The sequence below is a fragment of the Mobula hypostoma genome, chromosome 3 (genome assembly GCF_963921235.1).
Source record: "Mobula hypostoma chromosome 3, sMobHyp1.1, whole genome shotgun sequence".
Classification (NCBI taxonomy): domain Eukaryota; kingdom Metazoa; phylum Chordata; class Chondrichthyes; order Myliobatiformes; family Myliobatidae; genus Mobula; species Mobula hypostoma.
In genome coordinates, this window is record NC_086099.1 from 185,172,900 (window position 1) to 185,200,300 (window position 27,401).

At 40.4% G+C, this 27,401-nt stretch overlaps 1 protein-coding gene across 1 annotated transcript in view; it reads right to left on the reverse strand.

The window, feature by feature from the left end:
* c3h10orf67 (chromosome 3 C10orf67 homolog) overlaps positions 1-27,143 on the reverse strand; it is a 138,894-nt gene extending 111,751 nt beyond the window's left edge. Inside the window, exons 1-6 of the mRNA XM_063042508.1 lie at positions 27,011-27,143; positions 24,285-24,405; positions 22,413-22,556; positions 9,891-9,965; positions 3,236-3,475; positions 635-781 (exon numbers count right to left, since the gene is read on the reverse strand). Of these exons, the coding sequence (XP_062898578.1) occupies positions 635-781; positions 3,236-3,475; positions 9,891-9,965; positions 22,413-22,556; positions 24,285-24,405; positions 27,011-27,108 (825 nt within the window). The 5' untranslated portion in view covers positions 27,109-27,143. The remainder of the gene's footprint in view (positions 1-634; positions 782-3,235; positions 3,476-9,890; positions 9,966-22,412; positions 22,557-24,284; positions 24,406-27,010) is intronic.
* Positions 27,144-27,401: the final 258 nt, after the last annotated feature.

Consider the following 27,401-nt stretch of genomic DNA (forward strand, 5'->3'; position numbering starts at 1 on the left):
TGAAAACACATGCTACCAGGCTTAAGAATGCTTTTTATCCTGCAGTGAAAAGATGGTCATACAATAAGATGGACTCTTAATCTTACACTCTAACTTGTTATGACCTTGTACTTTATTTAGACAATTGCACTTTCTCTGTAATTGGAATACTCTATTCCACATGCTATTATTATTTCATCTTGCACGACCTAAATGAACTGTTACAATGAGAATTTATGTGCATGAACAGCACACAAGACAAGTTTTTTTTAGTGTACTTTGGTACATTTGACAATGGCAAACCAATTTACCAAGTAGGAAGTGAAACATGAGAAAAAAGCACCAAAAAACAGTTAAAAGATATAACACAGAACACAGAAAATCTACAGCACATTCCAGGCCCTTCTGTCCACAATATAACATTTAATTGAAACGAATTAAATTACCTCATACCCATTTCCCATGTTGCCGTCCCTTTCAAATGAAATGATTTTGCATCAGGTACATTGCCCAATGGATTTGATGTTAACCCAGTGGAAATGTCTGCATCATACAACAGCCTACGAGTTGGGAGTCTTTTGCGTACCTCTGGGAATCCCAAACTTGACGGTACTTTGATAGCTGAAATTTAGAATTGTTAATATAGTGCACTTACCATATCAGTCTGTCTTGAATTCTCATACTCTTCTAATCTTTCTTTTAATGATGAAATGAGTAAATCTTTTTGTTTGAGAGCACTTAAGGTTGTGATGCTGTCTTCATGAGTTGTCTTATTCTTTTTACTCAGTTCTGTACAATATTTCTGTGAACACAATATTGCATATTTTGATCACAACTGGAACATGAATGAAAAAGACATACTTTGCCTAAGCAAAGTTCTGTAACATGACAAACTCTCTACTGAAATTGTTCATTGAATCCACTGTATCTTTAAAAGCAAATTAAAGAAAGAGCAAATTATCAATATTTTCTCCAGAACACAGGTAACTGAGAAAAAGAATGGAATTTTATTTAGATAGCTCCTTTCAGATCTCTTTCTTTACATCCTTTCCATTCATTACAGCTAATAATTACACTATAACATTGTGGCAATGTAGCTAACACAACAGACAACTTACACATGAGCTTCTGTAAACAACAATTTGGCAATGTGGCTCATGGTACCCTATGTGGTGACTCCAGACCCCATGAAGTTTCATTGTATGAGATCAAATATGGCAAGGAAATCTCCTGCTTACCAAATTGTGATTGTAATGCTGTGAAGCTGGAATTGGCTGAAAACAACTGGGAAAATAAGCAAAGAGACAGGTTGGTAAATGAACAGTGGCAGATATTCAAACAGCCAGTCCATATTTGAGCAGAAGAATTCCATCAGAAAGTAGTGCAATTCATGGTTAATGAAGGAGGTCAAGGATAATGTTAAAATAAGGAGTAAAGCATATAGACAAAGTGACAAGAGCTGGTAGTAGGCCAGAGGGCTGTGAAATTTAAGATCCAACAGTGAAAGATTAAAATGCTCATTAGAAGGGAGGAATTTGATGTTGAGTGAACACTTGTGTTACATCAAAACAAACAGTAATCTTGATTCTGAAACTATCCTCTATCATAAAGCTCAGTAGGTTCACTAAAATCCATTGAAAAAATCTGTGACTTTATCCATCCAGTTTACATGAGACTCTAAACCCACAGACTCTAAAGAAAAAATCTAGACAGACCACCCTGCATGAAACTACAAAACAAGATTAAGACATTGCAGAAATGTTTTAGCCCTGTTAACTGCAGGTGTTCTTCTCAAGCAAATGGGTATAAGCTATCAGAAACTTCACTGCCTTCCCTCAGAAAGCATCAACAATATTGGTGACAAATGGATTTTCTTGGGACCACTCTTTTACAAATGTAGCCAAACCAAAGTTTTAGACAGCTGCAACATGACATGTCAGGGAGCAATGGATTTGCCTCCCCCCCCCCCCCGCCCCAAAATCCCTCTCTACATCAATTCTCCTAAGGGTCCTGCCACACATGGTATAGTTTCCCCTTACATTTGACCTGTGTAAGATTTAGGGAGGGAAAGTCAAATAGAGCCTTTAAGGATTATAAAGCAAGAAAAGAGGAAATTAGGGGAACCATGAGTAATATAGTGTGAAAAGGCATAAAATTTCTCATCTCCATTTGGTTCAGCAGTGAGGAGAAACTTGTACCAGTTCACTCATTTCCTGAATATGACAGATATTTCCTTCAGAAAGTAGTCTGTTGAGTCAGTGAAAATTGCTACCAAGCAACTTCAGGTGATGAATATTAAAGTACATCCTCCAGAATATATTTTCTATTCTTGCTACTTTCAGTGCTTCTTCCAAGCATTATTCTATAAGGAGGATAACTAATTAGCTGAATAAGAAGGTGCCAATGAAGATTAAAGAGAATCCCAAGGCATTCTGTACATATATCAAGAGCAAGAGGATAACTAAAGGTAGGGTAGGATCACTCTAGGATAAAAGAAGGACCATGTGCCTGGAGGCAGGATTCTAATTGAGTACTTTGCATTGGTGCTTTCCAAGGAGAAGGATGGGGAGGATAGTGATATCTGTGTGGAGCTAGCTAATGTGCTAGGGAATTTCAAGAAAAAGAAGGTTGGAGTGTTAGGTCTCTTAAACAATTTTAAAGTGGATATGTCCCCAAAGGCAGGACATGAGATTGTTGGGGTCATGACCAAGATCTAAATGTCCTCTTGAGGTCTTGGGAGACTGGTAAATAGCTGATGTTGCTCCAGTATTCAAGAAGAAAATATGACATTCCTGGAAACTCACATCAGTTGTAGGAAAGCTATTGGACAGGAAACTTAGGGGTACAACTTTGGAGCATTTGGAGAACTATGGCATAATAGAGACAGTTGGCATGGCTTTGTGGGGTTGGGAAGGGTAGTCACATTTTACTTACTAGATTGAGACTGAGGAGTTGAAGATAATTGATGAAAGAAGACCTGTGTTGGTGTCTACATTTTAGTGAGGTGATTGACAAGGTCCCTCATGGTAGTCCCTCTAGAAGATTAAAATGGCATTCGTAGTGACGTGCTGCTGGATTCAGAATTGGTTTGCTCATGGAACACAGAGGGTAGTGGTCAAAGGCTCCTATTCTGTCTGGAGGCCCATGACTAGTGGTGATATGTAGGGATATGCAGTCTTAGGCACAAGTAAAAATATTCTGTAAAGTGAAAATACTTTCAAAAATAATGAAAAGTTTCTAAATATCAAAAAATTACTATAAAGAGCTGTAAACAGTAAACATATTTAGCGTGACTATCCTTTGCCTTTAAAACGGCATCAGTTCTCTTAAGTACACTGTCATGCAGTATTATAAGAATATCAGCTGGAAGGTTGTTCCAAGCATCTTGGAAAACTTGCCACGGTTCTTCTGCACACTTTAGCTTTCTTGCTTGCTTCCATTTCTCTGTGTAATCCCAGACAGCCTTGATGATGTTGAGATCTGAAAACTGTGGAATCTATAACCATATGTTTAAAAACATAAGGATGCCTAAGACTTTTGCATGGTATTGTATATAATAACTTAGCTATTCTCCTCTGACTTCTGTCATTAACAAGGTGTTTCCACCCACAGAACTGTTCACTGGATATTTTGTTTTGTTTTTTGCACCAATCTCTTAATTCTAGAGACTGTTGTGCATGAAAATTCCAGGAGATCAGCAGTTTCTGAGATACACAAACCACCCCAAATGGCACCAACAATCATTCCATGGTCAAAGTCACTTACATCACATTTCCTCCCCTGTTCTAACGTTTGGCTTGAACAAAAAATGAACCTCTCGTCTAAGTCTGTATGCTTTTATGCATTGAGTTGCGGCCACACGATTGGTTGATTAGCTATTTGCGTTATCGAGGTGTGCAGGTGAACCTAGTAAAGTGGCCACTGAGTCTAAATGATCCGGATGAAGATGTAGATGGGTGAGTTAGTAGATTCTCAGATGATACAAAAATTACTGGCATTATGGAGAGTGTAGAAGATTATCAAGGGATACAGCAGAATATAGATTAGTTGCAAATATAAGTGGAGAAATAACAGATGAAGTTTAATCTGGCCAATTGTTAGGTGCTGCGCTTTAACAGTATAGAGAGATATTGGGGTCCAAGTACATAGATCCATGAAACTGGCTGCACAAGTTGATAAGAGTGGTAAAGAGGGCATATGCCATGCTTCCATTTATTAGTCAAGGCACTGAGTTCAAGAGTCAGGAAATTATGTTGTGGCTTTATAAAATTCTAGTTAGGTTTCATCTGGAGTATTTATGCAATTCTAGAAGCCTTGTTATAAGAAAAATGCAAAGGTTTTGGAATAGATGCAGAATAGGTTTACCAGGATACTGCTTAGATTAGAGGGCACAGACAATATCAGGTTGTTTTCTCTGGAATGTCAGAAGCTGAAAGGGAGACCTGATAGAAATTTAGAAGGTTGTGACAGTCAAAGATAGGCTGTTGGTATCTTTATCCCTGGGTTGAAATGTCAAAGACTAGAGGACATGCATTTAAGGTGAAAAGAAAAAGTTAAAAGATGTGTGGGGCAAGTTTTTTTTCTCACAGTGAGTGATGGGTGCTGCTATGGGTGGTAATAGAGACAAAGATCATACAGACATCAGAGGCTCTTCTTTGACACATGAATGTGCAGAAAATAGAGGGATTTTACTACTAATTCAACTAACTCAGCACAATATTGTAGCCGTAAGGTCTGTTCCTGTGCTGTGTTTTATATGTTCTATGTTCTAATTTTAAAATAGAAACATATTTTGTAGGAGCAGGAGGAGGCATCAGGCCTTGATGGTGTAAATTAGGGCACTGAAAACCTACGCTAACCAACTGGGAGGAGTGTTCAGGACATAGTCAATCTCTCACTGCTGCAGTTGGAGGTTCCCACCAGCGTCAAAAGGGAAACAATCATACCAGTACCTAAGAAGAGCAGGTTGAGCAGCCTCAACAACTATTGCCCAGTTGTACTTGCATCTACTGTGATGAATTGCTTGGAAAGTTTCATTATGGACAGAATCACCCCCTGTCTAAGCATGGACCTGTAATTTACCTATCTCTACAATAGGTTTACAGCAATAACAATTTCTATTTGGCTCTCTATTTGGTGTTGGATCACCAGGACAATAGCAATACTTATGTCAAGATGCTGTTTATTGATTACAGCTCAGCATTCAACACCATCATACCCTCAATACTAATCAACAAGCTCATAAACCTGGCCCTCTGTACCTTCCTTTGCAACTGGATCCTTGAATCTTTTGCCAGGAAACTATAGTCAGCATGGATCAGAAATAACATCTCCTTCTCACTGATAATCAACACTGGCGCACCTCAAGGATGCATTCTTAGCCCACTGCTCTACTCTCTCTACACCTACAACTGTGTGGCTAGACAGAGCTCAAACACTATCTGTAATTATGTCGATGACACTGGTATTGTTGACAGAATTTCAGATGGTGATGAGGAGGCATACAGGAATGAGATAGATCAACTGGTTGAGGGATGTTTCAACGTCAGTCTTGTACTCAGTTTCAGTAAGACCAAAGAATTGATTGTGGACTTCAAGAAGGGGCAATTGAGGAAGCCAGAATATCAGAATTCTCATGGACAATCCCAATACTGACAGATGTGAACACTGCCCTATTATCATAGTTTGGGAACTCTGATACTATGATACCAATATCATTACATCGAATGAAACATGCCAGGCAGAAGATGCCTAGTTTAAAGAACAGGACATTAGTACATCTTCTTCCAGAGGCAATCTGGATGAGGAATACCGTCTTCATGGAATAAATATTGTCATTAAGAATAAGCTGGTTTAACATCTTAGTAAACTCTTTATGACCCTTTGGTTTACTCCAGCATGCAACCAATGTGCTGTGGTTATTAATGCATATGCTGCAACCCTGGAAACTTCAGATGTAGCCAAGGAGGACTTATTCATGCCATCAGCTACCTCCTGCCCCATCTGCACAAAACCATATACTTCGTTACATTGGCTATATTAGCCGGTATACCAGAGAGGAACCAAGTCATCATTGGTCACAAGTGGCCACCTCAGGAGAAGACAAAAAGAAGAAGAAACCAAACACAATATTAACCATCCAATTGACCTTTACATAATTTAGTTTCTCATAAATTGCCTTGTCTGCAAATTTTATGGACATTTTCACATGAATTCATTTTTAATCACACTGCTAACAAGGTAACAACAGATTTTAATGAGGATATGATAATTACTTATGACTTTTGAGCAAGGTATTATGGGTGTATTGGTATTAATGGTGAAGGAAAAATAAAAGAAAATAGATAATGACATGTTTAAGTATGCAAATTATTTACTCCCCAATTCCCTCAATATTTTCTGCAGTCAAAGATTACACTGGCACCTATTGCACCATGAACAAGCAATTTCAAAATTACCCTGCACTGTTTTCTGTGATGTACACTGTCTAAATTGCTGGGGGAGGGCAAATCATAATAGAGTAAGACAGGAGCTAAGGGGCATTAATAGGGAGGTGCTGCGGTCGCACAAGTTGACGTCTACTATGTGGTTGTTGTTTAAAGATCAGCTGCTCAGAGTTTAGGATTAGCATATTCTGGTAAGAAAGAAGAACAAGGATTATAACATAAGGGAGCCTTGAATGATCAGGAGGTCCTAAATTTAATCAGGAAGAGAAAGGCAGTATAGAGAAGTGTTAGGAAGCCGAATTCAGACTGGAACCTTGTAGAATATAAAGGTAGCAAGAAAGTTTTCAAGCAGACGATTAGGAAAGCCAAAAGGGTCCTTGGCAAGCAGGATGAAGGCAGGAATTTGTGCTAACAGTCAGAGCAAGTGGCTAGGGTATTAAATGACTACTTTGTGTCAGCATTCAGCAAAGAAAAGGATTTGGAGGTAGTGCTAATGTGCTGGGACATTTTGAGATTATGGAGAAGACAGTGCTGGATCTTCTAAAATGCATCAAGGTGGACAAGTCCCCAGAGCCTGATGGTATACATCCAAAATATTGAAAGAAACAAGTGAGGACATTGCTGGGGTTTTGACAAAGATCTTTATGCCTCACTAACAACAGGCAAGGACGAAGAAGACTGGAGAGTAGCAAATATTGTGCCTTTGTTAAAGAGAGGAAATAGTGATTAACCAGCTAATTATATGCCAGTGAGCCACATGTCAGTGATGGAGAAGTTGTTGGAGAGGATACTGAGAGATATGATTCATGCACATTTGGAAAGGTATGGGCTGCTTAGGACAGTCAGCATGGCTTTGTATGAGTCAGGCCATGTCATACAAACTTGAATGAATTTTTGAGAAGGTGTCAAGGGAGCGTATGAAGGTAAGGCTGTGGACATTTTCCACATGAACTTTAGTAAAGCATTGATAAGGTCTCTCATGGTAGGTTGATCCAGAAGATAAAGATACATGGGATACAGGGTGAATTGCAAGTTTGATTGACTTGCCCAAAGAAGGCAGCGAATAGGCGTGCCTATTGTTATTTTGAATGGAGGTCTGTGATCAGTGGAGTTCTGCAAGGGTCAGTGCCAGGACCTCTGTTGTTTGTGATATTAATCAATGATTTGGATGCATATGTAGATAGGTGGATTTGCAAATTTACAGATGACACTAAGATTAGTTGAGTTGTGGACAGTACAAAGTATTATCAAAGGTGCCATGGTAGCGTAGCAGTTAGCATGACACTATTACAGCTCAAGGCGTCAGAGTTCAGAGCTCAATTCCGGTGTCCTCTGTAAGAAGTTTGTACATCCTTCCTGTGAGCACGTGGGTTTCCTCTGGGTGCTCTGGTTTCCTCCCACAGTCCAAAGATGTACTGGTTAGTAGATTAATTGGTCATTGAAAATTATCCTATGATTAGGCTAGTGTTAAATAGGTGGGTTGCTGGGTGGAGTGTCTCATTGGGCCAAAAGGGCCTGCTCTGTGCTGTATTTCTGAATAAAAATAAAAATAAATAAAAATAAGTAAATATGGTTTAGTTGCAGACATGAGCAGAGAAGTGGCAGATAGGGCGAGTGGTTGCACTTTGGGAGGTCAAATGGAAGGAGAAAGTATACAATTTAATTTAGGTCCTTTAACAGCATTGAAAAGCAGAGGCATCCTGGGGTCTAAATCCATGGTTCACTGAAAGAGGCTATTCATGTTGGATGAGTCATAAAGAAAGTACAAGGAATGTTTGCCTTCACTGGTAGAGGGTTGTTGAACATAAAAGTAAGAAAGTCCTGCCGCAGCTATTTAAAACTTTAATCAGACCTCACCTGGAGTATTGCATGCAATTCTGGTCATCCCATTATAGAAATGATGTGGAGACTGTGGTGAGGGTGTAGAAGAGGTTTACCAGGATATTGCCTGGATTAGAGGAAATGAGGAAAGGTTGAACACACATGGGTTGTTCTCACTACAGTATTGGAGACTAAGGGGAGACTTGATAGAGGTTTTTTAAATTATGAGAGACATTGATAGTGTGGGGATTCAGAAACTTTTCTTCAGGGCAGTAACATCAAATACCGGAGGACATGCTTTTTAGGTTGCGTGGAGATTTAAAGACGAAGTGAGGGGCAATTTTTTTTTTACACAATGAGTAGTTGATGCCTGGAATGGGTTACAGGTGTTGTAATGGAAGCAGGCAGTTTGGCGTAGTTTAAGAGGCTTTTATATGGACATCAAAATGAAGGGAATGGAGGGATATGGATCATATGGATGTTGGTAAATGCGAAATCATCCACTTTGCAGGGAAACCTGAAAGAGAAGATTATTATTTAAATAGTAAAAAATTGCAGCATGCTGGTGTGTAGAGGGAATTGGGAATCACAAAAGGTTGCTTTGCAGGTGCAGCTATCAAGAAGACGAATGAAATGTTGGCCTTCATTGCTAGAGGGATTGAATTTAAGAGCAGAGAGGTTATGATGCAACTGTACAGGTTACTTTTGAGGCACACCTGGAGTACTGCATGCAGTTCTGGTCTCCTTACTTGAGGAAGGATATACTGGCTTTGGAGGCGGTGCGGAGGAGGTTCACCAGGTTAATTCCAGAGATGAGGGGGTTAGACTATGAGGAGAAATTGAGTTGCTTGTGACTGTACTCACTGGAATTTGGAAGAATGAGAGGAGATCTTATAGAAACATATCAAATTATGAAAGGGATAGATAAGATAGAGGCAGGAAAGTTGGTTCTACTGGTAGGTGAGACTAGAACTAGGGGACATAACCTCAAGATTTGGGAGATTAGATTTAGGACGGAGATGAGGAGGAACTGCTTTTCCCAGAGAGTGGTGAATCAGTGGAATTCTCTGCCCAATGAAGCAATGGAGGCGACCTCAGTAAATATATTTAAGACAAGGTTGGATAGATTTTTGCATAGTAGGGGAATTAAGGGTTAAGGAGAAAAGGCAGGTAGGTGGAGATGAGTCCATGGCTAGATCAGCAATGATCTTATTGAATGATGGAGCAGGCTCGATGGGCCAGATGGCCTATTCCTGCTCCTATTTCTTACGTTCTTACACACAGGAGAACACTTAGTGTAAATTGGCATCTAGACTGGCACAACATTGTGGGATGAATGGTGTGCCGATGCTCTGCTGTTCCAAGTACTATGTTAATTGACTTAATGGTTGCAAGTTATAATGGTGTGTGCCAATAGTGGCCTTCACCAGGCCACTAAAGTAAAAACAATTGAGAATTAAATAGAACATTCAATAAAGAAATTTATACATTAAACATATATCAGTATAAACAACAAAGAAGAAAAATAACAGAATATTCATAAATGAAGCACATTTAAAAATACATATTCTATGATGCTAATCATATCGAGCATCCTTTTTGACAAACTTAAAGGTAAATATGAAGAGATTCAATGATACTAACTGTGCATTCAGCATTGATCTTTGCTATTGCGTTAGCAAGCTGCTGTCTAAAACTATTGCGAAGGACTTCGATTCTCTGTAACAATGAAAACAAAATGTTTAATGAAATGAACTTCAGAATCCATACATAGTATAACTTTACCGACTAATCTAGCTTTTACAAAATACAATAATCAAATATGAATACAGGTTCTTATAATTCTATTTCCCACCTCCAGCAAAAATTTTCAAAACAAAACATTAATTAACATGACCTTAGCACAAAGCTACAAATTGATATCAGCTATGGGAATATTACCTGTAGAAGCAAATAATTTGACAAAACAATACCAGATTTATGATGAAGTATTTATGCAGCTTGAGCTCTGACCAGTGGCCAATTCGGACATTGGAAGTTTTAAGAGAAGGGGGACTTCAATCAAGCCCACTGCCCAAGTACAGAGGGTAGCAGCAGGTCACTACAGTGAAAAAGAGCTTTGACCAATGACCAATCGGCATTTGGGATTGATTTGCAATAGCAAATTAAAGGAAGGCAGGGTCAAGCACAGTGGCCATCATCGCAGTGGCTATTATCTGAGTAGAAAAAGTCAGTATGGTGATCTTGAGGCTTTAGCTCTTTGAGGCTTCAACGAAGAGAGGCTTCAGTCAGAGAAAGCAAAGGAAAGAAAAGCTCAAGATTAAAGTTTTTTTTTCATTTTCATTTCTTCTATTTGCTCAGCTAGGACAGTAGAGATGACAGACAGGACATGAAATGCTCCTTTTGCAGTAGGTGGGAAGGCAGGGAGACCCCCAGTGTCCCTGATGACTACAACTGAGAGAAGTGCATCCAGCTGCAGCTTTCGGCAATCTGCATTAAGGAGTTGGAGCTGGAACAGGATGAACGTCGGATCATTTGGGAGATTGAAGGGGTGATAGATAGGCCGTTATAAAGAGGTAGTTACACCCAAGGTGCAGGACACAGGAACTGGATAACAGTCAGGAAAGGGAAAGGGGTTAAGGACCCAATGCAGTGTATCCCTGTGGCCAACCCCCTCAAAGGCAGGTACAACAGGTATATCACTTTGGATACTGTTCTGGGGGGTTGGGGGGGGAAATGACCTAACAGAGGGATGTCACAGTGGTCGAGTCTCTGGCACTGAGTCTGTCTCTTTGACTAAGAAGGGAAGGGGGAAGAAGAGGCATGCTGTGGTGATAGGGGATTCGTTAGTTAGGGAAACGGACTGGAGGTTCTGTAGGCGAGAACAAGATTCTCGGATGGTATGTTGCCTCCCGGATGCCAGGGATATTTCAGATAGAGTCCTCAGCATTCTTAAGTGGGAGGGTGAATAGCCAGAAGTTGTGGTCCACGAGGGTACCGATTACATGGGTAGGACAAGTGATGAGGTTCTGAATAGGAAGTTCAGGGAGTTAGGTGCTAAGTTAAAGGGCAGAACCTCCAGGATTGTGATCTCAGGATTGCTACCTATTCCATGTGCTTGTGATGCCAGAACTAGAAAGATTATACAATTATTCTAGGGCTACAATTATACTGTCCTGAGCTGCATATATTTCAATGCAAGAAGTCTCATAGGAAAGGTGAATAATAGAGCTGAAGATGAGGTAGCTGGTTTACAAACAGAGGCAATGTGTAGTAAGGAGAGGCTGTTGATAGGGCAAAATTAAAGACAACAGGATGAGTTGCAATGTAAAAGACAGACAAAATTGAAAAGGGTGAATACAGGACTGAAGGTGTTATATTTGAATGCGTGCAGTATACGGGATAAGGTAGATGAACCTGCAACATAGTTGCTGGTTGGCAAGTATGATGTTGCAGGCATCACTGAATCAAGGCTGAGAAAAGATTATAGCCGGGAGCTTAATGTCCAGGGATACACATTGTATTGAAAGGACAGGCAGGAAGGCAGAAGAGGCGATGCTGCTCTGTCGGTAAAAAATTAAATCAAATCATTAGAAAGAGGTGACATAGGATCAGAAGATGTTGAATCATTGTGGATAGAGCTAAGGAATTGCAAAGGTATTAAAGACCCTGATGTATACGGAACCCCAAACAGTGGTAAGGATGTGGCTTAAGGATTTGGGAGACAGAAAATGCATACCATAAGGGCGATGTTCCAATAGTCATGGGAGACTTCAATATGCAGGTAGATTGGGAAAAACAGGTTGGTGCTGGATTCCAGCAGGGGGGAGTTTTCGCAATGTGCCTACGAGGGGCCATTTTAGAGCAGTTCATGGCTGAGCCCACTAGGGGATCAGTTATTCAGAACTGGATGTTCTGCAAAGAACTAGAATTAATTAGAGAGCTTAAGAAAAAAGAAACCTTAGAGGGCAGTGATTATAATGTGATCAAATTCATCCTGAAATTTGAGAAGGAGAAGCTAAAGTCAGATGTATTAGTATTACACTGAAGTAAAGGGAATTACAAAGGCAAGAAAGAGAGGAGATGGCCAGAATTGATTGAAAAAGGACATTGACAGGGATGACAGCACAGATGCAGTGGCTGGAATTTCTGGAAGCAATGTGGAAGGGACAGGATATATACATCCCAAAGAGCAGGATGTATTCTGAAGGAAAAATGATACAACCGTGGCCAACAAGGGAAGTCAAAGTCAACATAAAAGCCAAAGAGAGGACAGATAACTGAGAAAACATAGTAGGAAGTTAGAGGATTGGGAAGCTTCAAAAACCAACAGAAGGCAACTAAAAAAGTCATTAAGAAGGTAAAGAAGGAATACAAAAGTAAACTAACCAATAATATTAAAGAGGATACCAAAAGTTTCTTCAGATACATAGTGTAAAAGAGAGACAAGAATGGATATTGGACCACTGGAAAAGAATGCTGGAGAGGTAGTAATGGGGGACAAGGAATTGGTGGATGAACTGAATAAGTATTTTGCATCAGCCTTCACTATGGAAGATACTTGCATTATGGTGGAAGTTCCAGTGTCAGGGGACATGCAGTGTGTGAAGATATCATAAGTAGAGAGAAACTTCTATGGAAACTGAAAGGTCTGAAGGGAGATAAATAAGCTGGACCAGATGGTATACAAACCCAGGGTTCTGAAAGAGGTGGCTGAAGAGATTGTGGAGGCATTAGTAATGATCTTTCAAGAATCATTAAATTCTGGAATGGTTCAGGAAGATGGAAAATTGCAAATGTTACTCCACTCTTCAAGAAGGGAGAGGGGCAGAAGAAAGGAAGCTTAATGCTCTTGGTATTACTGGAAAGATACAAGCATGGATAAAGTAGTGGTTGATTGCAAAGAGGCAACAAATGGGATAAAAGGAGCCTTTTCTGGTTGGCTGCCGGTGATTAGCGGTGTTTCACAGGGGTCTGTGTTGGGAGTGATTCTTTTTGTGTTATATGTCAATGATTTGGATGATGGAATTGATGGTTTTGTTGCAATGTTTGCAAGCGATACCAAGATAGGTGGAGGGGCAGGTTGTTTTGGAGAAGCAGAGAGGCTACGGAAGGACAGACAGATTATGAGAATGGGCAAAGAAGTGGCAGATGGAAAACAGTGTCGGGAAGTGTATGGTCATGCACTTCGGTAGGAGAAATGAAGTGTTGACTATTTTCTAAATGGAGAGAAAATACAAAAAGCTGAGGTGTAAAAGGACTTGGGAGTCCTTGTGCAGGATTCCCTAAAGGTTAATTTGCAGGTTGGGTCTGTGGTGAGGAAGGCAAATGTGATGTTAGCATTCATTTGTTCTATATACTATGTTCAATGTTCATTTATTTCAAGGGGAGTAGAATATAAAAGAAAGGATGTAATATTGAGACTTTATAAAGCACTGGTGTATTTCTAAGACCCTGTATCTTAGAAAGGCTGTGCTGAAATGGGAGAGGGTTCAAAGGAGGTTCAAGGAAATGATTCCGGGATTGAATAGCGCGTCATATGAAGAACGTTTCATTGCTCTGGTATATTCACTAGAATTCAGAAGAATGAGGGGTGGTCTCTTAGAAACCTTTTCGAGTAGCCTTAATATTGTGTATGTGGAGAGGATGTTTTTTCATATGGTGGTAGAGTCTAAGACCAGAGGACACAGCTTTAGAATAGAGGGGCGTCCTTTTAGAGTGGCGAATTTCTTTAGCCAGAGAGTGCTGAATCTGTGGAATCTGTGCCACAGGCAGCTGTGGATGTCAAGTCTTTATGTATATTTAAATCAGAGGTAGGTAGATTTTAGATTGGTCACGGCATATAGGGCTACAGGGAGAAGGCAGGAGATTGAGGCTGAGAGGAAAATTGGATCAGCCATGATGAAATGGCGGAGTAGAGTCAATGACCTAATTCTGCTCCTATTTCTTACGGACTTATGGTCTTAAAGTGACAAGATGATTTTATGCACATGCATGCAGTATTACTATTTATAGTTTTTAAGTTGTTTTACAAAATATCAGACCTAAATGTGGATGACTAATGGTTAACTGTAAGCTTAGAATGTTTTATGGTCAAATCTTGTGAAAATGCTGTGATGAATTGGCTGAATAAGTGAAGATATTAATGCTTTAATAGGGAAATAATACTGTAAAGGATATACTCAGCTCTAATTTTTGAAAGCATATAACTTGATCATGATTTTCTGATTATAATTAATGCTTTTCAGGCCGCTGACAAGATAATTTTCTGTCTGTGTTGTAAAGTATTTAAAATGCATGTCAGAGTGAAAAGAAGGAATTCACTTGTAATTAATTGGAAAGATCAATAAAAGAAAATATGCAGTATCTTACAAATACAGTAGTTACCATTGAAAGTGAGAGACTTTTTAAAAATTCATTTATGGGATGTGGGCATTTCCAGCTAAGCCAGCATTTATTGCCCATCCCTAGTTGCTATTGAAAAGGTGGTGTTGAGCTGCCTTCTCACTGTAGTCCCTGAGGTGTAAGTACACCCATGGTGCTGTTAGGGAGGGAATTCCAAGATTTTGACCCAGCAACAATGAAGAAACAGCGATATGTTTCCAAGTCAGGATGGTGAGTGACTTGGAGAGGGATTTCCAAGTGGTGGTGTTCCCAGGTATCTGCTGTTCTCATCCTTCTAGTTGGTAGTGGCAGAAAGTGCTGCCTTAGGAACTTTGGTGTGTTGTTGCAGTGCATATTGTAGATAGTACACACTGCTGCAATTGTTCATTGATGGTGAAGGGATTGGATGCTGCTGGAAGGGGTACCAATCAATTAGGCTGCCTTGTACCAGATGGTGTCAAGCTTCTTGAGCGTTGATGGAGCTGCACTCATCCAGGCAAGTGCCAGGTATTCCATTACACTCCTGACCTGAGCATTGTAGACGGTGGATAAGCTTTGGGGAGTCAGAAGGCGAGTTACATGCCACAGGATTCCTAGTCTCTGACCTGCTCTGGTAGCCATGGTGGTTATATGGCTAAACCAGTTCAGTTTCCGGTTGATAATAGGGGATTCAGTGATGGTGACGCTACTGAATGTCAAGGGACATTGGTTACAGCCTCTCTCGTTGGAGATGGTCATTGCCTGGCACTTGCATGGCTCGAATGTTACTTGTCACTTGTCAGCCCAAGCCTGGATATTGTCCAGGTCCTGCTGCATTTGGGTATGAACTGCCCCACTATTTGAGGAGTCATGAATGGTGAAGAACATTGTACAGATATGTGCAAACATCCCCACTTCTGACCATATGATGGAAGGAAGGTCATTGATGAAGCAGCTGAAGATGATTGGTCCTAGGACACTTCCCTGAGGATCTCCTACAGTGATGTCCTGAGGATGAGATGATTGACCTCCAACCACCACAACCATCTTCCTTTGTGTCAGGTACAATTTCAACCAGCAGAGAGTTTGCCCCCTAATTCCCATTGACTCCATTTTAGCTAGGGTACCTTGATGCCATACTTGGCAAAATGCTGCCTTGATGTCAAGGGCTATCACTCTTACCTCACTTCTGGTATTTAGCTCTTTGGTCCATGTCTGGACCAAGGAGGTGATGAGGTCAGGAGCTGAGTGGCCTTGGCGGAACCCAAACCAGACATCCGTAAGCAGGTTATTGCCAAGTAGGTGCAGCATGATAGCACCGTTGATGACCACTTCCATTACTTTGCTGATTATTGACAGTAGGCTGATAGCTGGGTTGGACTTGTCCTGTTTCTTGTGCACAGGACATACCCAGGCAATTTTCCATATTGCTGGGTAGATGCTGGTGTTCTAGCTGTACTGGAATAGCTTGGATAGTGGCGTGGCAAGTTCTAGAGCACAGGTCTTCAGGACTATGGCCAGGATTTTGTCTGGACCATTGCCTTTGCAGTATCCAGTGCTTTCGGCCATTTCTTGATATCATGTGGAGTGAATTGGATTGGCTGCATACTGACATCTGGGATGCTGAGGACTTCTAGAGGAGGGTGAGCTGAATCATCTACTCGGCACTTCTGACTGAAGACCGTTGCAAGTGCCTCAGCCTTACCTTTTGCACAGGTGTACCGGGCTCCACTATCATTGAGGACAGGGATATTTGTGGAGTCTCCTCTTCCAGTGAGATGTTTGATTGTCCATCACCATTCATGGCTGGATGTGGCAGGACTACAGAGCTTAGATTTGAACCATTGGTTGTGGGACTACTTAGCTCTGTCTATTACTTGCTGCTTATGGTGTTTGACATGCAAGTAGTCCTATATTGTGGCTTTACCAGGATGACGCCTCATATTGACGTATGCTTGGTGTTGTTCTCGGCATGCCCTCCTGCACTCTTCATTGAACTAGGGTTGATCCCCTGGCCTGGTGGTGATGTTAGGATGGGGATATGCTGGGCCACGAGGTTACAGCTTGTAGTTGAGTACAATTCTGCTGCTGCTCATGGCCCACAGTGCTTCATAGATGCCAAGTCTTGAGATGCTAGATCTGTTCGAATTCTATCCCATTTAGCACATTGGTAGTGCCACACAACATGATGGAGTGTTTCTTCAATGTGGAGATGGGATTTAGGTTGGTGAGAATGAGGTCGAGTGTGTTTTGCCTTCAATGTAGATTTGGTCATACTTCAAGGACATTGTTTGTAACACAACTCCAAAGTGTTTTTACAATAGGAATTACAACAAGACATCAAAGATTGCTGAAGAAGTTCAATAAGTAGTAAAGTCATTTGATCTTGTATGTTGTATAATAGCTGCCAAATTGAATAACACATAAGATGAAAGATCCAATACTTTGTTAATGCATAAATAAGATGGGATTAAACAATGGGATAATAGTTTAAAATTCCCTCAAAAACAGAAAAACAACAGAAAGGAGACTGAGTAGAAATCTAGAGGTCCTTCTGATCTTCCTAGATAAATATATACTTGCTTTGGTTGTGCTACTACTTTGCAATGAGTATTCAACCCATACATCCTTAAATAAAGCATTCTGTGGAAGTTCCTTCATCCCTATGGTTCCTATCAAATCTTTAGTAAGCCCCAATGAATAATACTGTCTTTTTGGAGTACAAAAAGGATTAGAAATTCATTAACTCCATAATAAGAGTATTAAAATATCACCATTTATTTCACCCACTTTGATTCAAGCTGGAGCAATAAAATCATAAGTATGTTTATTTTGGGCAATGCATTCTAAAAGGAGATTCAAAGTTCAAAGTAAATTGTCACCATGTACAACCCTGAGATTTGTTTTCTTGTGGAAATACTCAGTAAATCCAAGAACCATAACAGAATCAATGGAAGACTGCATTCAACCAATGTACAAAATACAACAAACTGTGCAAATACAAAAGAGAAAAGAAATAATAATAATAAATAAATAAGCAACAAATATCAAGAACATGAGATGGAGAATCATTGAAAGTGAGTCCATAGGTTGTGGGAACAGTTCAGTGATGGGGCAAGTGATGTTGAGTGAAATTTTCCTCACTAGCTCAAGAGCCCGATGGTTGCGGGGTAATGACTATTTCTGAACCTGGTGGTCTTAGTCCTGCGGCTCCTGTTCTTTCTTCCTGATGGCAGCAATGAGAAGAGAGTATAACATGGGTGGTGGGGGTCTCTGATGATGGATGCTCCTTTCCTGTGACAGCGCTCCATATAAATGTGCTCAATGGTAGGGAGGGCTTTACCAATTATAGACTGGGTCATATCCACTACTTTTTTTTGTCTTTTCTGTTCAATGGCATTGGTGTTTCCATATCAGGATGTGATGCAACCACTCAATATACTCTCCATTGCACATTTATAGAAGTTTGTCAAAGTTTTAGATGTCATGCCGAATCTTCACAAACCTCTAAGGAAATAGGGGTGCTATCATGCTTTCTTCATAAATGTATTTACCTGCTGGGCCCAGGACAGGTCATCTGAAATGATAACACTGAGGAATTTAAAGTTGCTGACCATCTCAACCTCTGATCCTCTAATGAGGACTGGCTCATGGAACTCAAGTTCCTTCTTACTGAAGTCAATAATCAGCTCGTTGGTCTTGCTGACATTGAGCAAGAGGTTGTTGTTTCAATCTCCCTCCGATCTGCTGATTTGTTATCACCTTTGATTCGGTCAGTGACAGTGGTGTCATCAGCAAACTTAAATATGGCATTGGAGTAGTGCTTAGCCATACCATACAGTAATAAGTGTAAAGCGAGTAGAACAGTGAAGAGCCACTGAAATGGCATCTGCCATTGATCTGTCGTGCTGGTAGGCAAATTGGAGTGGATCCAAGTCACCTCTCAGGCAGGAGTTTCAACACCAACCTCTCAAAACACTTCATCACAGTGGATGGAAGTGCTACTAGTCAATATTCATTGAGTCAGGTAACCACGTTCTTCTTAGGCACCGGTATGATTGAAGCCTGTTTGAAGCAGATGGATATCTCAGACTGCTGAAGCAAGAGGTTAAAAATATCAGTGAATACTCCAGCCAGTTGATTAGCACTGGTCTTTAGTACTTGGCCAGGTACCCCATCTAGGCTGGATGCTTTTGGTGGGCTCACCCTCCTGAAGGATGCTCTCATGTCGGCCTCCGAGATGGCAATCCCTGGATCATTGGGAGCTGTGGGTGTTCATGAAGGTTTCTCCATATTTTGATGCTCAGAGCAAGCATGGAAGGCATTGAGCTCATCTGGAAGTGAATCCCTGTTGTCACCTACATTGCTTTATTTCACTTTGTAAAGGTTAGCAGCATTCAAGCCCTGCCACATCCGTCATTGATTCAAGTTTAGTTGGAATTGCTACTTCACCTGTGAGATGGCTTTCTGGAGATTATAACTGGATCTCTTGTATCCTACTTTGTCGCAAGATCTGAATGCGTCAGCAGACTGTGGATCTCATGGTTCATCCAGGGCTTCTGGTTAGGGAAGACTCTGAATGATTTTGTGGGAATATGAAAACTGTGGTGTATTCAGATCCACTAATGAGTCCTTGAACATGGCCCAATCCACTGATTCGAAGCAGTCCCATAGTTGCTCCTCTGTTTTCCACGACAATCTCTTTGTTGCCCTTAACTCTGCAGCCTTGCTCTTTTAGCCTCTGCCTGTATACAGGTAGCAGAAAGTCAGCAAAGTGATCAGATTTTATGAAATGCAGTCCAGGCATGGAACGGTAGGCAGTCATTATTGTAGTATAACAGTGGTCTAATGTATTGGGATCTCTGGTGTGTGTTACAGGTTACATGCTGAGCGTAATGGGGCAGAGATTTCTTCAAACAAGCCTGATTGAAGTCCCCAAATACAATATGATTTGAATATGTTTGGGTGGACTGTTTCTTGTCTGTTGACAGTAGCATGCAATATTTCACAAGCCTGATCACAGTTGGCCAATGGTAGTATGTAAACTGTTAGTCAGGATCATGGAAGAGAAAGCTGTTGGTAATTAGATGTCACATTTCTGATCACTGTTACTGCTTCAAATCACTAATCATGCAATATTTAGTTTTATAGGTAATATGCTGACTTCCAGTACATAAAGAGACTGTCCGCATAAATCCATACCACTCCAAAGTGAGGAAGGGTAGGCTGATTGGCAATGGGAGGCAGAAAGGATATGCCCCCCAGTTTTGCAGATGCGGATTTGGAGATTCTCACTAAAGAGTTTACTCCTGGATGCATGAGAACAGGCTCAGAGACCATCAGGACTGACAAAAAATGTACTGCCATTACTTGCATAGACAGCTCTTCTAAGGCTCATGACCTCCATGACAGACAAGGACTTCACACAATCACCTACATAAGTCAAAAACCATCCGAGTATACAAATATATCACCAGTCTTCCATTGCTGCTGAACTCAAGGGGGAGGAGAAGATGGCGACGCGACGCAAAGCGCGCGGCTGCTCTGAATGATATCATATTTGTGAACTAGGATACCGTGCACAATCCTGATTTGATGGAGACAGCCATGAGAAGCACGGAGGAACATCTGGAGAAACTTCTGAAATGCCTGCTTCGCTGCCGCTGTTACTGTGCGATCGAGAACCTCCGGAGGAGAAGGCCCCAAATCCTTGGCTTTGCCTATTGCCTGTTGCCGGGGCCGGGGTCGAAGCGCTCGGCAGAGATGGTGCTCGGTGCTCGGTGTCAGAGAGCTGGTCGGAGGCTCTAAGTTTTCGGACGGACTCAGAGTCGGACTGTGGTCAGGTGCTTCCAGGATGCTGCATCAGCAAATTTGTGGTGCTGGAAGCTCATGGCAGGGAGAGTTTCTCCCTTCAACCGTCTGTGTGAGATGATGGGACTATCCAGAGACTTTGAGACTTTTTACCATGCCCATGGTCTGTTCTTCGATCAAATTACGGTATTGCTTGCACTGTTGTAACTATATGTTATGATTATGTGGTTTTTGTCCGTTTTTTTAGTCTTGGTTTATCTTGTGTTTCTGTGATATCATTCTGAAGGAACAAATTGTATCATTTCTTAATGCATGCATTACTAAATGACAATGAAAGAAGACTGCATGTCCTCATAATCCAATCTAATCTCTCTTCCCAGCAGCTTTGTGGGAGTACTTTTGCCAGAAGTACTGCAATAGTTCAAGAAGATGGCATACCTCCACCTTCTCAAAGACAATTAGGGATGGACAATAAATACTGGCCATGATTTTCATGCCCAGATCCCCCAAAAAACTGACAAGTAAATTAAACTATCTAGCTTGCTTCCAATCCCAAATTTTAAATCCAAGAAAATCCAGGAATGAATTAAGACTAAAAGTTGATGACAGTAGCCTGCAAAGAATGTATTTTAAAAGTTAATCCCAAACTGCATTGTTTATGAAGGTTCAAACATTTCTATCTAAATTGGTTCACAAACCAGTTATCTGTGCATTTGCTACTATATTGTAGCATTTCTGCAACAAATTTGAAGGTACGTTTGGAGTGTTTACAGGTTAATTTATTAACAGCATCTACTGCAAAAAAATCATTTGTTATTAAAACAGAACCATAGAATTCCTATCACATAATGCAACATCTACATGCACTGTCTGGTTATACTTCTATAGCAAAAAAATGCTTTGGTTGAAGAAAATTGGACATTTCCTAATTCTATGATTTTCCTTGCAGGGATTATTTATACTTGATACACTTATGCTTTGGTATAACTAAAAAGAATTAGCCTGTACAAGTCTAAGGCTAGCAATGGGAGTTTGCATCGAGGAGACCGTTCTTCTCCATTCTCCGGAAACCAATCTCTCAATTGGGACATCTGACATCCCCATTCTCAGCAGATAATCAGAACACTATCGAGGATATATGTCAATTCAGCATTTTCTGTAAGAAAGTTTATTTTCTTGGTGTATATGCCCTGGTGGAATATTAAGAACAATTTTACATTCTCCAAACCATGATTCTTTGGAAACACACTGTAAATCAAGATGCTTCCGTGGGAAGCAATACAAAATTGATGTTTCAATTTGAAGATATTACACCAGAGCCAGGGAGAAGATCAAAGAATTTTGTTAAGCTACATGGAGGGTGGACTAGTGGTGTGACTGTGCTAGGGTTAAATTGGGTGATCATGGGGATAAGCAGTATAGAAGGTTAACTTGTCAATGAGCAAACGGGAGCAGTTAGAAAGTGGAAATGTTGGAAAAAGAGTATATAGATAAAAGTATGTAGGAGTTGCAAAATGTGTGGTCAAGAAAACACACCTGAAAGTCAGGCTGGGCATCTCTTGCACTTCCAAAGAAAGAAAAAAGAAAAAGCAAAAGAAACACACATGGTGAACCAGTATCACAGCTGAAGTTGTAGAATTGATTATTTATTGATTGATGTGTATAAAGATGAAATTCAAAGATATAATTTATGTAGCCATATATTTCACAACATTCATTACCCTATGCATGTTTTAAATAATTAAATCAGTCATCAGAAGAAGCAGTATTTGATAATTCCATGACTGATAAATTTAGCATTCAATGTGAAAGCATAAAGTCTGAAAAGTTTATTTACTTCTGTGCAGTTGGTATTTATGCTTTCTTCCACTAACAGCTAAAACAATGATAGACCATGATTCATGGTGAAATCAACTTCTGACCTCATACATTAACAGAATTTCTAATAGAATATTCATGATAATCTCACAAAGGATTAATTATAATTATCACCTGCAGATACTTATTCTTAAGATAAGAATTGTGGTCATTCATCCTTTGATAAAGATGTGTGCATTGTTCTTCAAGTTTCATTTGGTAGTCTGCCTCTAATATCAGTATATTAGATTCCACTCTATTCTTAAGTATCATAATTTCCTGAAAAAGACATAAAAGATTAAGCAAAAAAATATATTCAGTAAAATAAACAATATTGCCAATATGACTTAAATGTTTTCCAACTTACTGTTCAGTTCTGCCAATACTAGTAAAAAAAACTAGTTAATGATTCAGTTAAATATTATGTCTAAGAACTAATCATATTTAAAGTAACATGCAGTATTTTTTCTATACTTGCAAGTATGTAAAATGCCTATAAAAGTCCACTCTTGCCGTTTAAAATAAACAAAAGCTACAAATACAGATTTTGATTAATTTACTGATTGATACATGTGCTATTTCAGAACAGTACCTTCAATAATTAGCTCAACTTACATTATGAATCACACAAAAAAATACCGATCATTCCTAGTCAAAACAGAATCTTAATCTTTTCTGCTCTTAAAAGAACAAGCCCAGATTCTCCAGTCTCTTCTGAAGTCTCTCATTCCTATTCCAATAAATATTTTGTACACACTCTCCCAAGACCTTGATGTCCTTCTTAAAGTCTTGATAAAGGGCCTTGGCCAGAAACATCAACTGTTTATTCATTTCCATTGATGCTGCCTGCCCTGCTGAGTTCCTCCAGCATTGTGTGTGTTTCTCTGAATTTTCAGCATTGCAGAGTCTGTTGTGATTATCCTTCCTGAAGCATATGCTTAATGTTGACAGCAATATTCCAGCAGGGATTAACCAGTGTTTTATACATATTCACCTAACTTTTGTTCTTTGCATTACTTTCCTGAAATAAAACCAAAGATCAAACAGCTTTCTAACAGCTTTTGAATTTGTCTTGCTATCTTCAGAAATTTGCATACAAATGCACCAACGTCACAAAGTATGGAAAAAAGTACAGTTGATGTCTCAGCTCGAAACGTCGACTGTAATTTTTTCCATAGATGCTCCCTGACCTGCTGAGTTCCTCCAGCATTTTGCGTGTGTTGCTTGGATTTCTTGCATCTGCAGATTTTCTCTTGTTTGTGATTTGATTACTACACTACGACGTCTCTTCTAGGGATGCCTACCCTGAAGAAGTTTAAATCTTCTCCAGTCTTGCCATATGGTCTCGGCCTGAAAGGTCGACTGTACTTTTTTTCCATAGATGCTGCCTGCTCTTCTGAGTTCCTCCAGCATTTTGTGTGGCACTCACAACACGCTGGAGGAACTCAGCAGGTCGGGCAGCATCCGTGGAAAAGGTCGGTCGACATTTCGGGCCAGAACCCTTTGACACCAGCATCTGCAGATTATTTTGTGTTTAACATTTTGTGTGAGTTGCTCGGATTTCCAGTATTTATACATTTTCTCTAGTTTGCAACTTCACATATTCACAAGTGTCTTGTTTTAACACCTCAATAAAACAGTGCCATGTTGCACATCTTGCATCTCTTTTCATTCCTCCTCCCAAAGTGTACTGACTCACATTTTAATTTCTGGGATTGTCTATGTGCTTTTAAGACCTTTTACTGCCCTCCTCAATTTCCCACATTTGTAAGCTTTGACATTATGCGCAGTGTACTTAAGTGCAGATCATTAATGGAAATGAACAGAACAGTGATCCTTGCAAACACTATCCTCTGTTCTCAAATAACCATTCTCCTGAAGAGATTGTTGGTGTCAGTGTTCAATTTTGTATGCATGCTGCCACTGTACTCTTGATTATTCTGGCACATTATCTTAATTAAAATTAAGTACAGCATTGCAAAAAAACATCATTGAACATTTAAGTACCTTCACCAGAGTCTCAACTGCAGTACTCAGTTCTTTCAGTTCCAATATGTCACTGACATCAGTTTGAGTAGCACGGTCTGTTTTAAAGAAGCCAATCTTTAACTGATCTGAAGGTGAAGCACTAGGAGGATAAATAGTGAATCTTTATATCATTGTAAAAAAGATCTCTCAGAAAAGGCAAAAAATGAACATCTTTCTTCAACAAATACAATAGGGGATAATACCAAGAAATATGGTGTACGTTGATAGGAAAAACAAGGAACTTGTTTAAGACAAATTAAAATTGAAAATGGAGCAGAGATTAAAGTGTAGATTTGAAGGTGTAAAGATAAAAATGCAGAACTAAACATCAGGATACCCTGAAGGTTTATCAGTTTATCAATAGAATTCTTAAGCAATAAGGACCAGGTTTCATTTCTGGTCTGTGATAAATTATCTACAAATAGGGTTAATGTTCAAGGTTTTAGGATGATTGAGGGCTTCCATTCAAAGTTCAAAGTTTCAAAGTTCAAATTAAAATTTATTATCAGAGTACGTACATGTCACTAAATACAACCCTGAGAATCCATTCTTAGTTGCTATTGCTCACCTTCAGTTGGTAAGGCACAGAGACAAAAGTGGCATACCTACACAACCATAGCTGTGAACGACTAGTGGCCATTTGGACTGCAAGGTGCTGGTACAGCTACAACACAATGTGGAACCTTGCTCGGGAATATCCAGTGCATAAAAAGTACTATAAAGCCAATCAGGCTAATTACTGTCCAAAACATTCTGTTCCCAATAATCAGTAAACGATTGGGATATATTGTCAACAGTGCTATCAAGTGGAACCTAATAACTAATAACCTGTTCACTTGGTTTGGATTTTGTCAGTATCACTCATCTACATAGTTTATTACTGCTATAGTCCAAATATTTCAGAGGTAAGATGTTTGCCTTTAACATTGAGGCAGCAATTTACAGAGCATAGCACTGAGGTGCCCGAGTAAAACTGATGTTAATGAGTTTTTCAATGAAAATACTTCAGTTGTTGGAGTCTTACCTCACAAAGATAATACAGCTATATTTGTTGGAGCACAAACAAGAGAAAATCTGTAGATGCTGTTAATGCAAGTAACACACACAAAATCTGGAGGAACTCAGCAGACCTGGCAACATCTACGGAAAAGAGTATAGATGACGTTTCAGGCCAAGACCCTTCATCAGGTCCTGATGAAGGGTCTTGGCCCGAAATGTTGACTATTTATTCTTTTCCATAGATGCTGCCTGGCCTGCTGAGTTCCTCCAGCATTTTGTGCGTGTTGCTTATGTATTGGAGGTCAGTCACCCAGTCCCAGTGCATCACTGCAGTTGTTCCTTAGGACAGCGTCCTACATCTAAAATATCTCATCTACTTCACGAATGACACTCCTTCCATCATTAGATCATTCCTGAGAATGTTCACTGATAATTGCGTACTGTTCAGTTTCATTCACAATTACTCGGTAAATGAAGCAGTCCATGCCTGCATGCATGCAGGAAGACTTAGAACACATTCAGTCCTGGACTGATAATCAGCAAGTAATGTTTCTACAACCAGAGAACACTTTGCCAACAAAAGAGAACTGAACCACCTGTTTAAGGGCAATAGCATCACCACTATCCCTTGGCTTCTCTGTACTGTAACTGCTGAGGCAGTGGTTTTCCATAGCAGCATGTTTGGGTTATAATTAGTGATAAAAGGACTTGCATTCATTTGCTAACCAATTGGGATAGATGTTATTCTTTCTGTCTGTGTGAACCTGTCAACCCCCAACCTGTCACCGTCAAGTTTCCCTTGGAGTCATCCTTGATCAGAAAATCAACAGGACCAACCTTATAACAACATGGCAAGAACGACAGGTCAGGGACTGGGTAGTCTGCAATGCATGTCACTGTAAAGGCTCTCAATTTACAGCCACACATTAGATGCACACTGGAATTTTCTTCTCTGGTCTGGAACAGGGCAACTTCAAAACTTTCAAGAAGTTTGACATCATCCTAAACAAAGCAGTTTGTTCAAATGGCACGCCATCAACTATCTGAATTATTCATTTCCCCCACCAATAACCAGTGGCTAGTGTGTAACATCCAAAAATGGACTTCAGTTGCCCACTATGTTTATATTGTTAATGCAGCAAAAGCCCGAGTTTTCATGGAGTAAGCTGGATGACCTTTGAATTGCGCTGAGGCTACTCCAGTAACACATCGCAAACTCACAATCACTACCGCAAAGGACAGTGATAACCAATGCATGGGAACAGCAAATGAAGGCGTTTGTCACAAATTGCACACAATTTTAATTTGCTTCATTGACGTTGAGTCTGAGTCCTGTTACTCCCTTTACCACAGCATTACAGTCCACTGCCACCTTCAGGGCAATTAAGGATAAGCAAGAAATTCTACCCTTGATCGTCGTGATCACGAAGAAATGAATGAAATAAAGCGTGCATATCAACTCCAAAAAGCAGGTAAGGCGTCAGCTAAAACGTTGAACCGAGAAGAAACATGCTGGCATCTGACAAAAAGAAAATATAGGAGAAGGGCGGGGGGAAGTGTTTATGTCGGGCCAACAAATAACGTACAGTATTTTACTAGCAGTATTGCCGGCAAATGATAACTGACAGAGGCAGTGAGGATGAGCGAAGCTCCAAATTAACGGCTTCAGTGTTATTGATAAATCTGATAACTCCGAGCAACATTACCCTGGCAAACAGCTCTCTCCGATGGAATGAGGCATCAGAGGGTCCATGTCCTCGTTGCTGCTGTGTACGGCCTCAACGGGGGAATGTATCGCCGCCATTGTGGAGCTAGCCGGTTCGGCGCCGCTGTCACCATGGTAACGGACCAGGTGGTTTGGAGTGGCCGCAGAAAGGACCCGGCTCCCGGGTCCCGGGCTCGCCCAGCGCACCCGCGCGCGTGCGCGCGCGGAAGGACCTCGGGCTTAGGGCGCGAGCACGGGGGTGTTCTGAACTTGCGAGGAAAACATGAGTGACTTAAATGACCAGAAGAACTTTGTAACTTAATGCTTTAGCCGATTATTCGGAGACCTGAGGTGTGCGGAATTTTCGCTGGTTTGGTAACTGAACTCTTCCG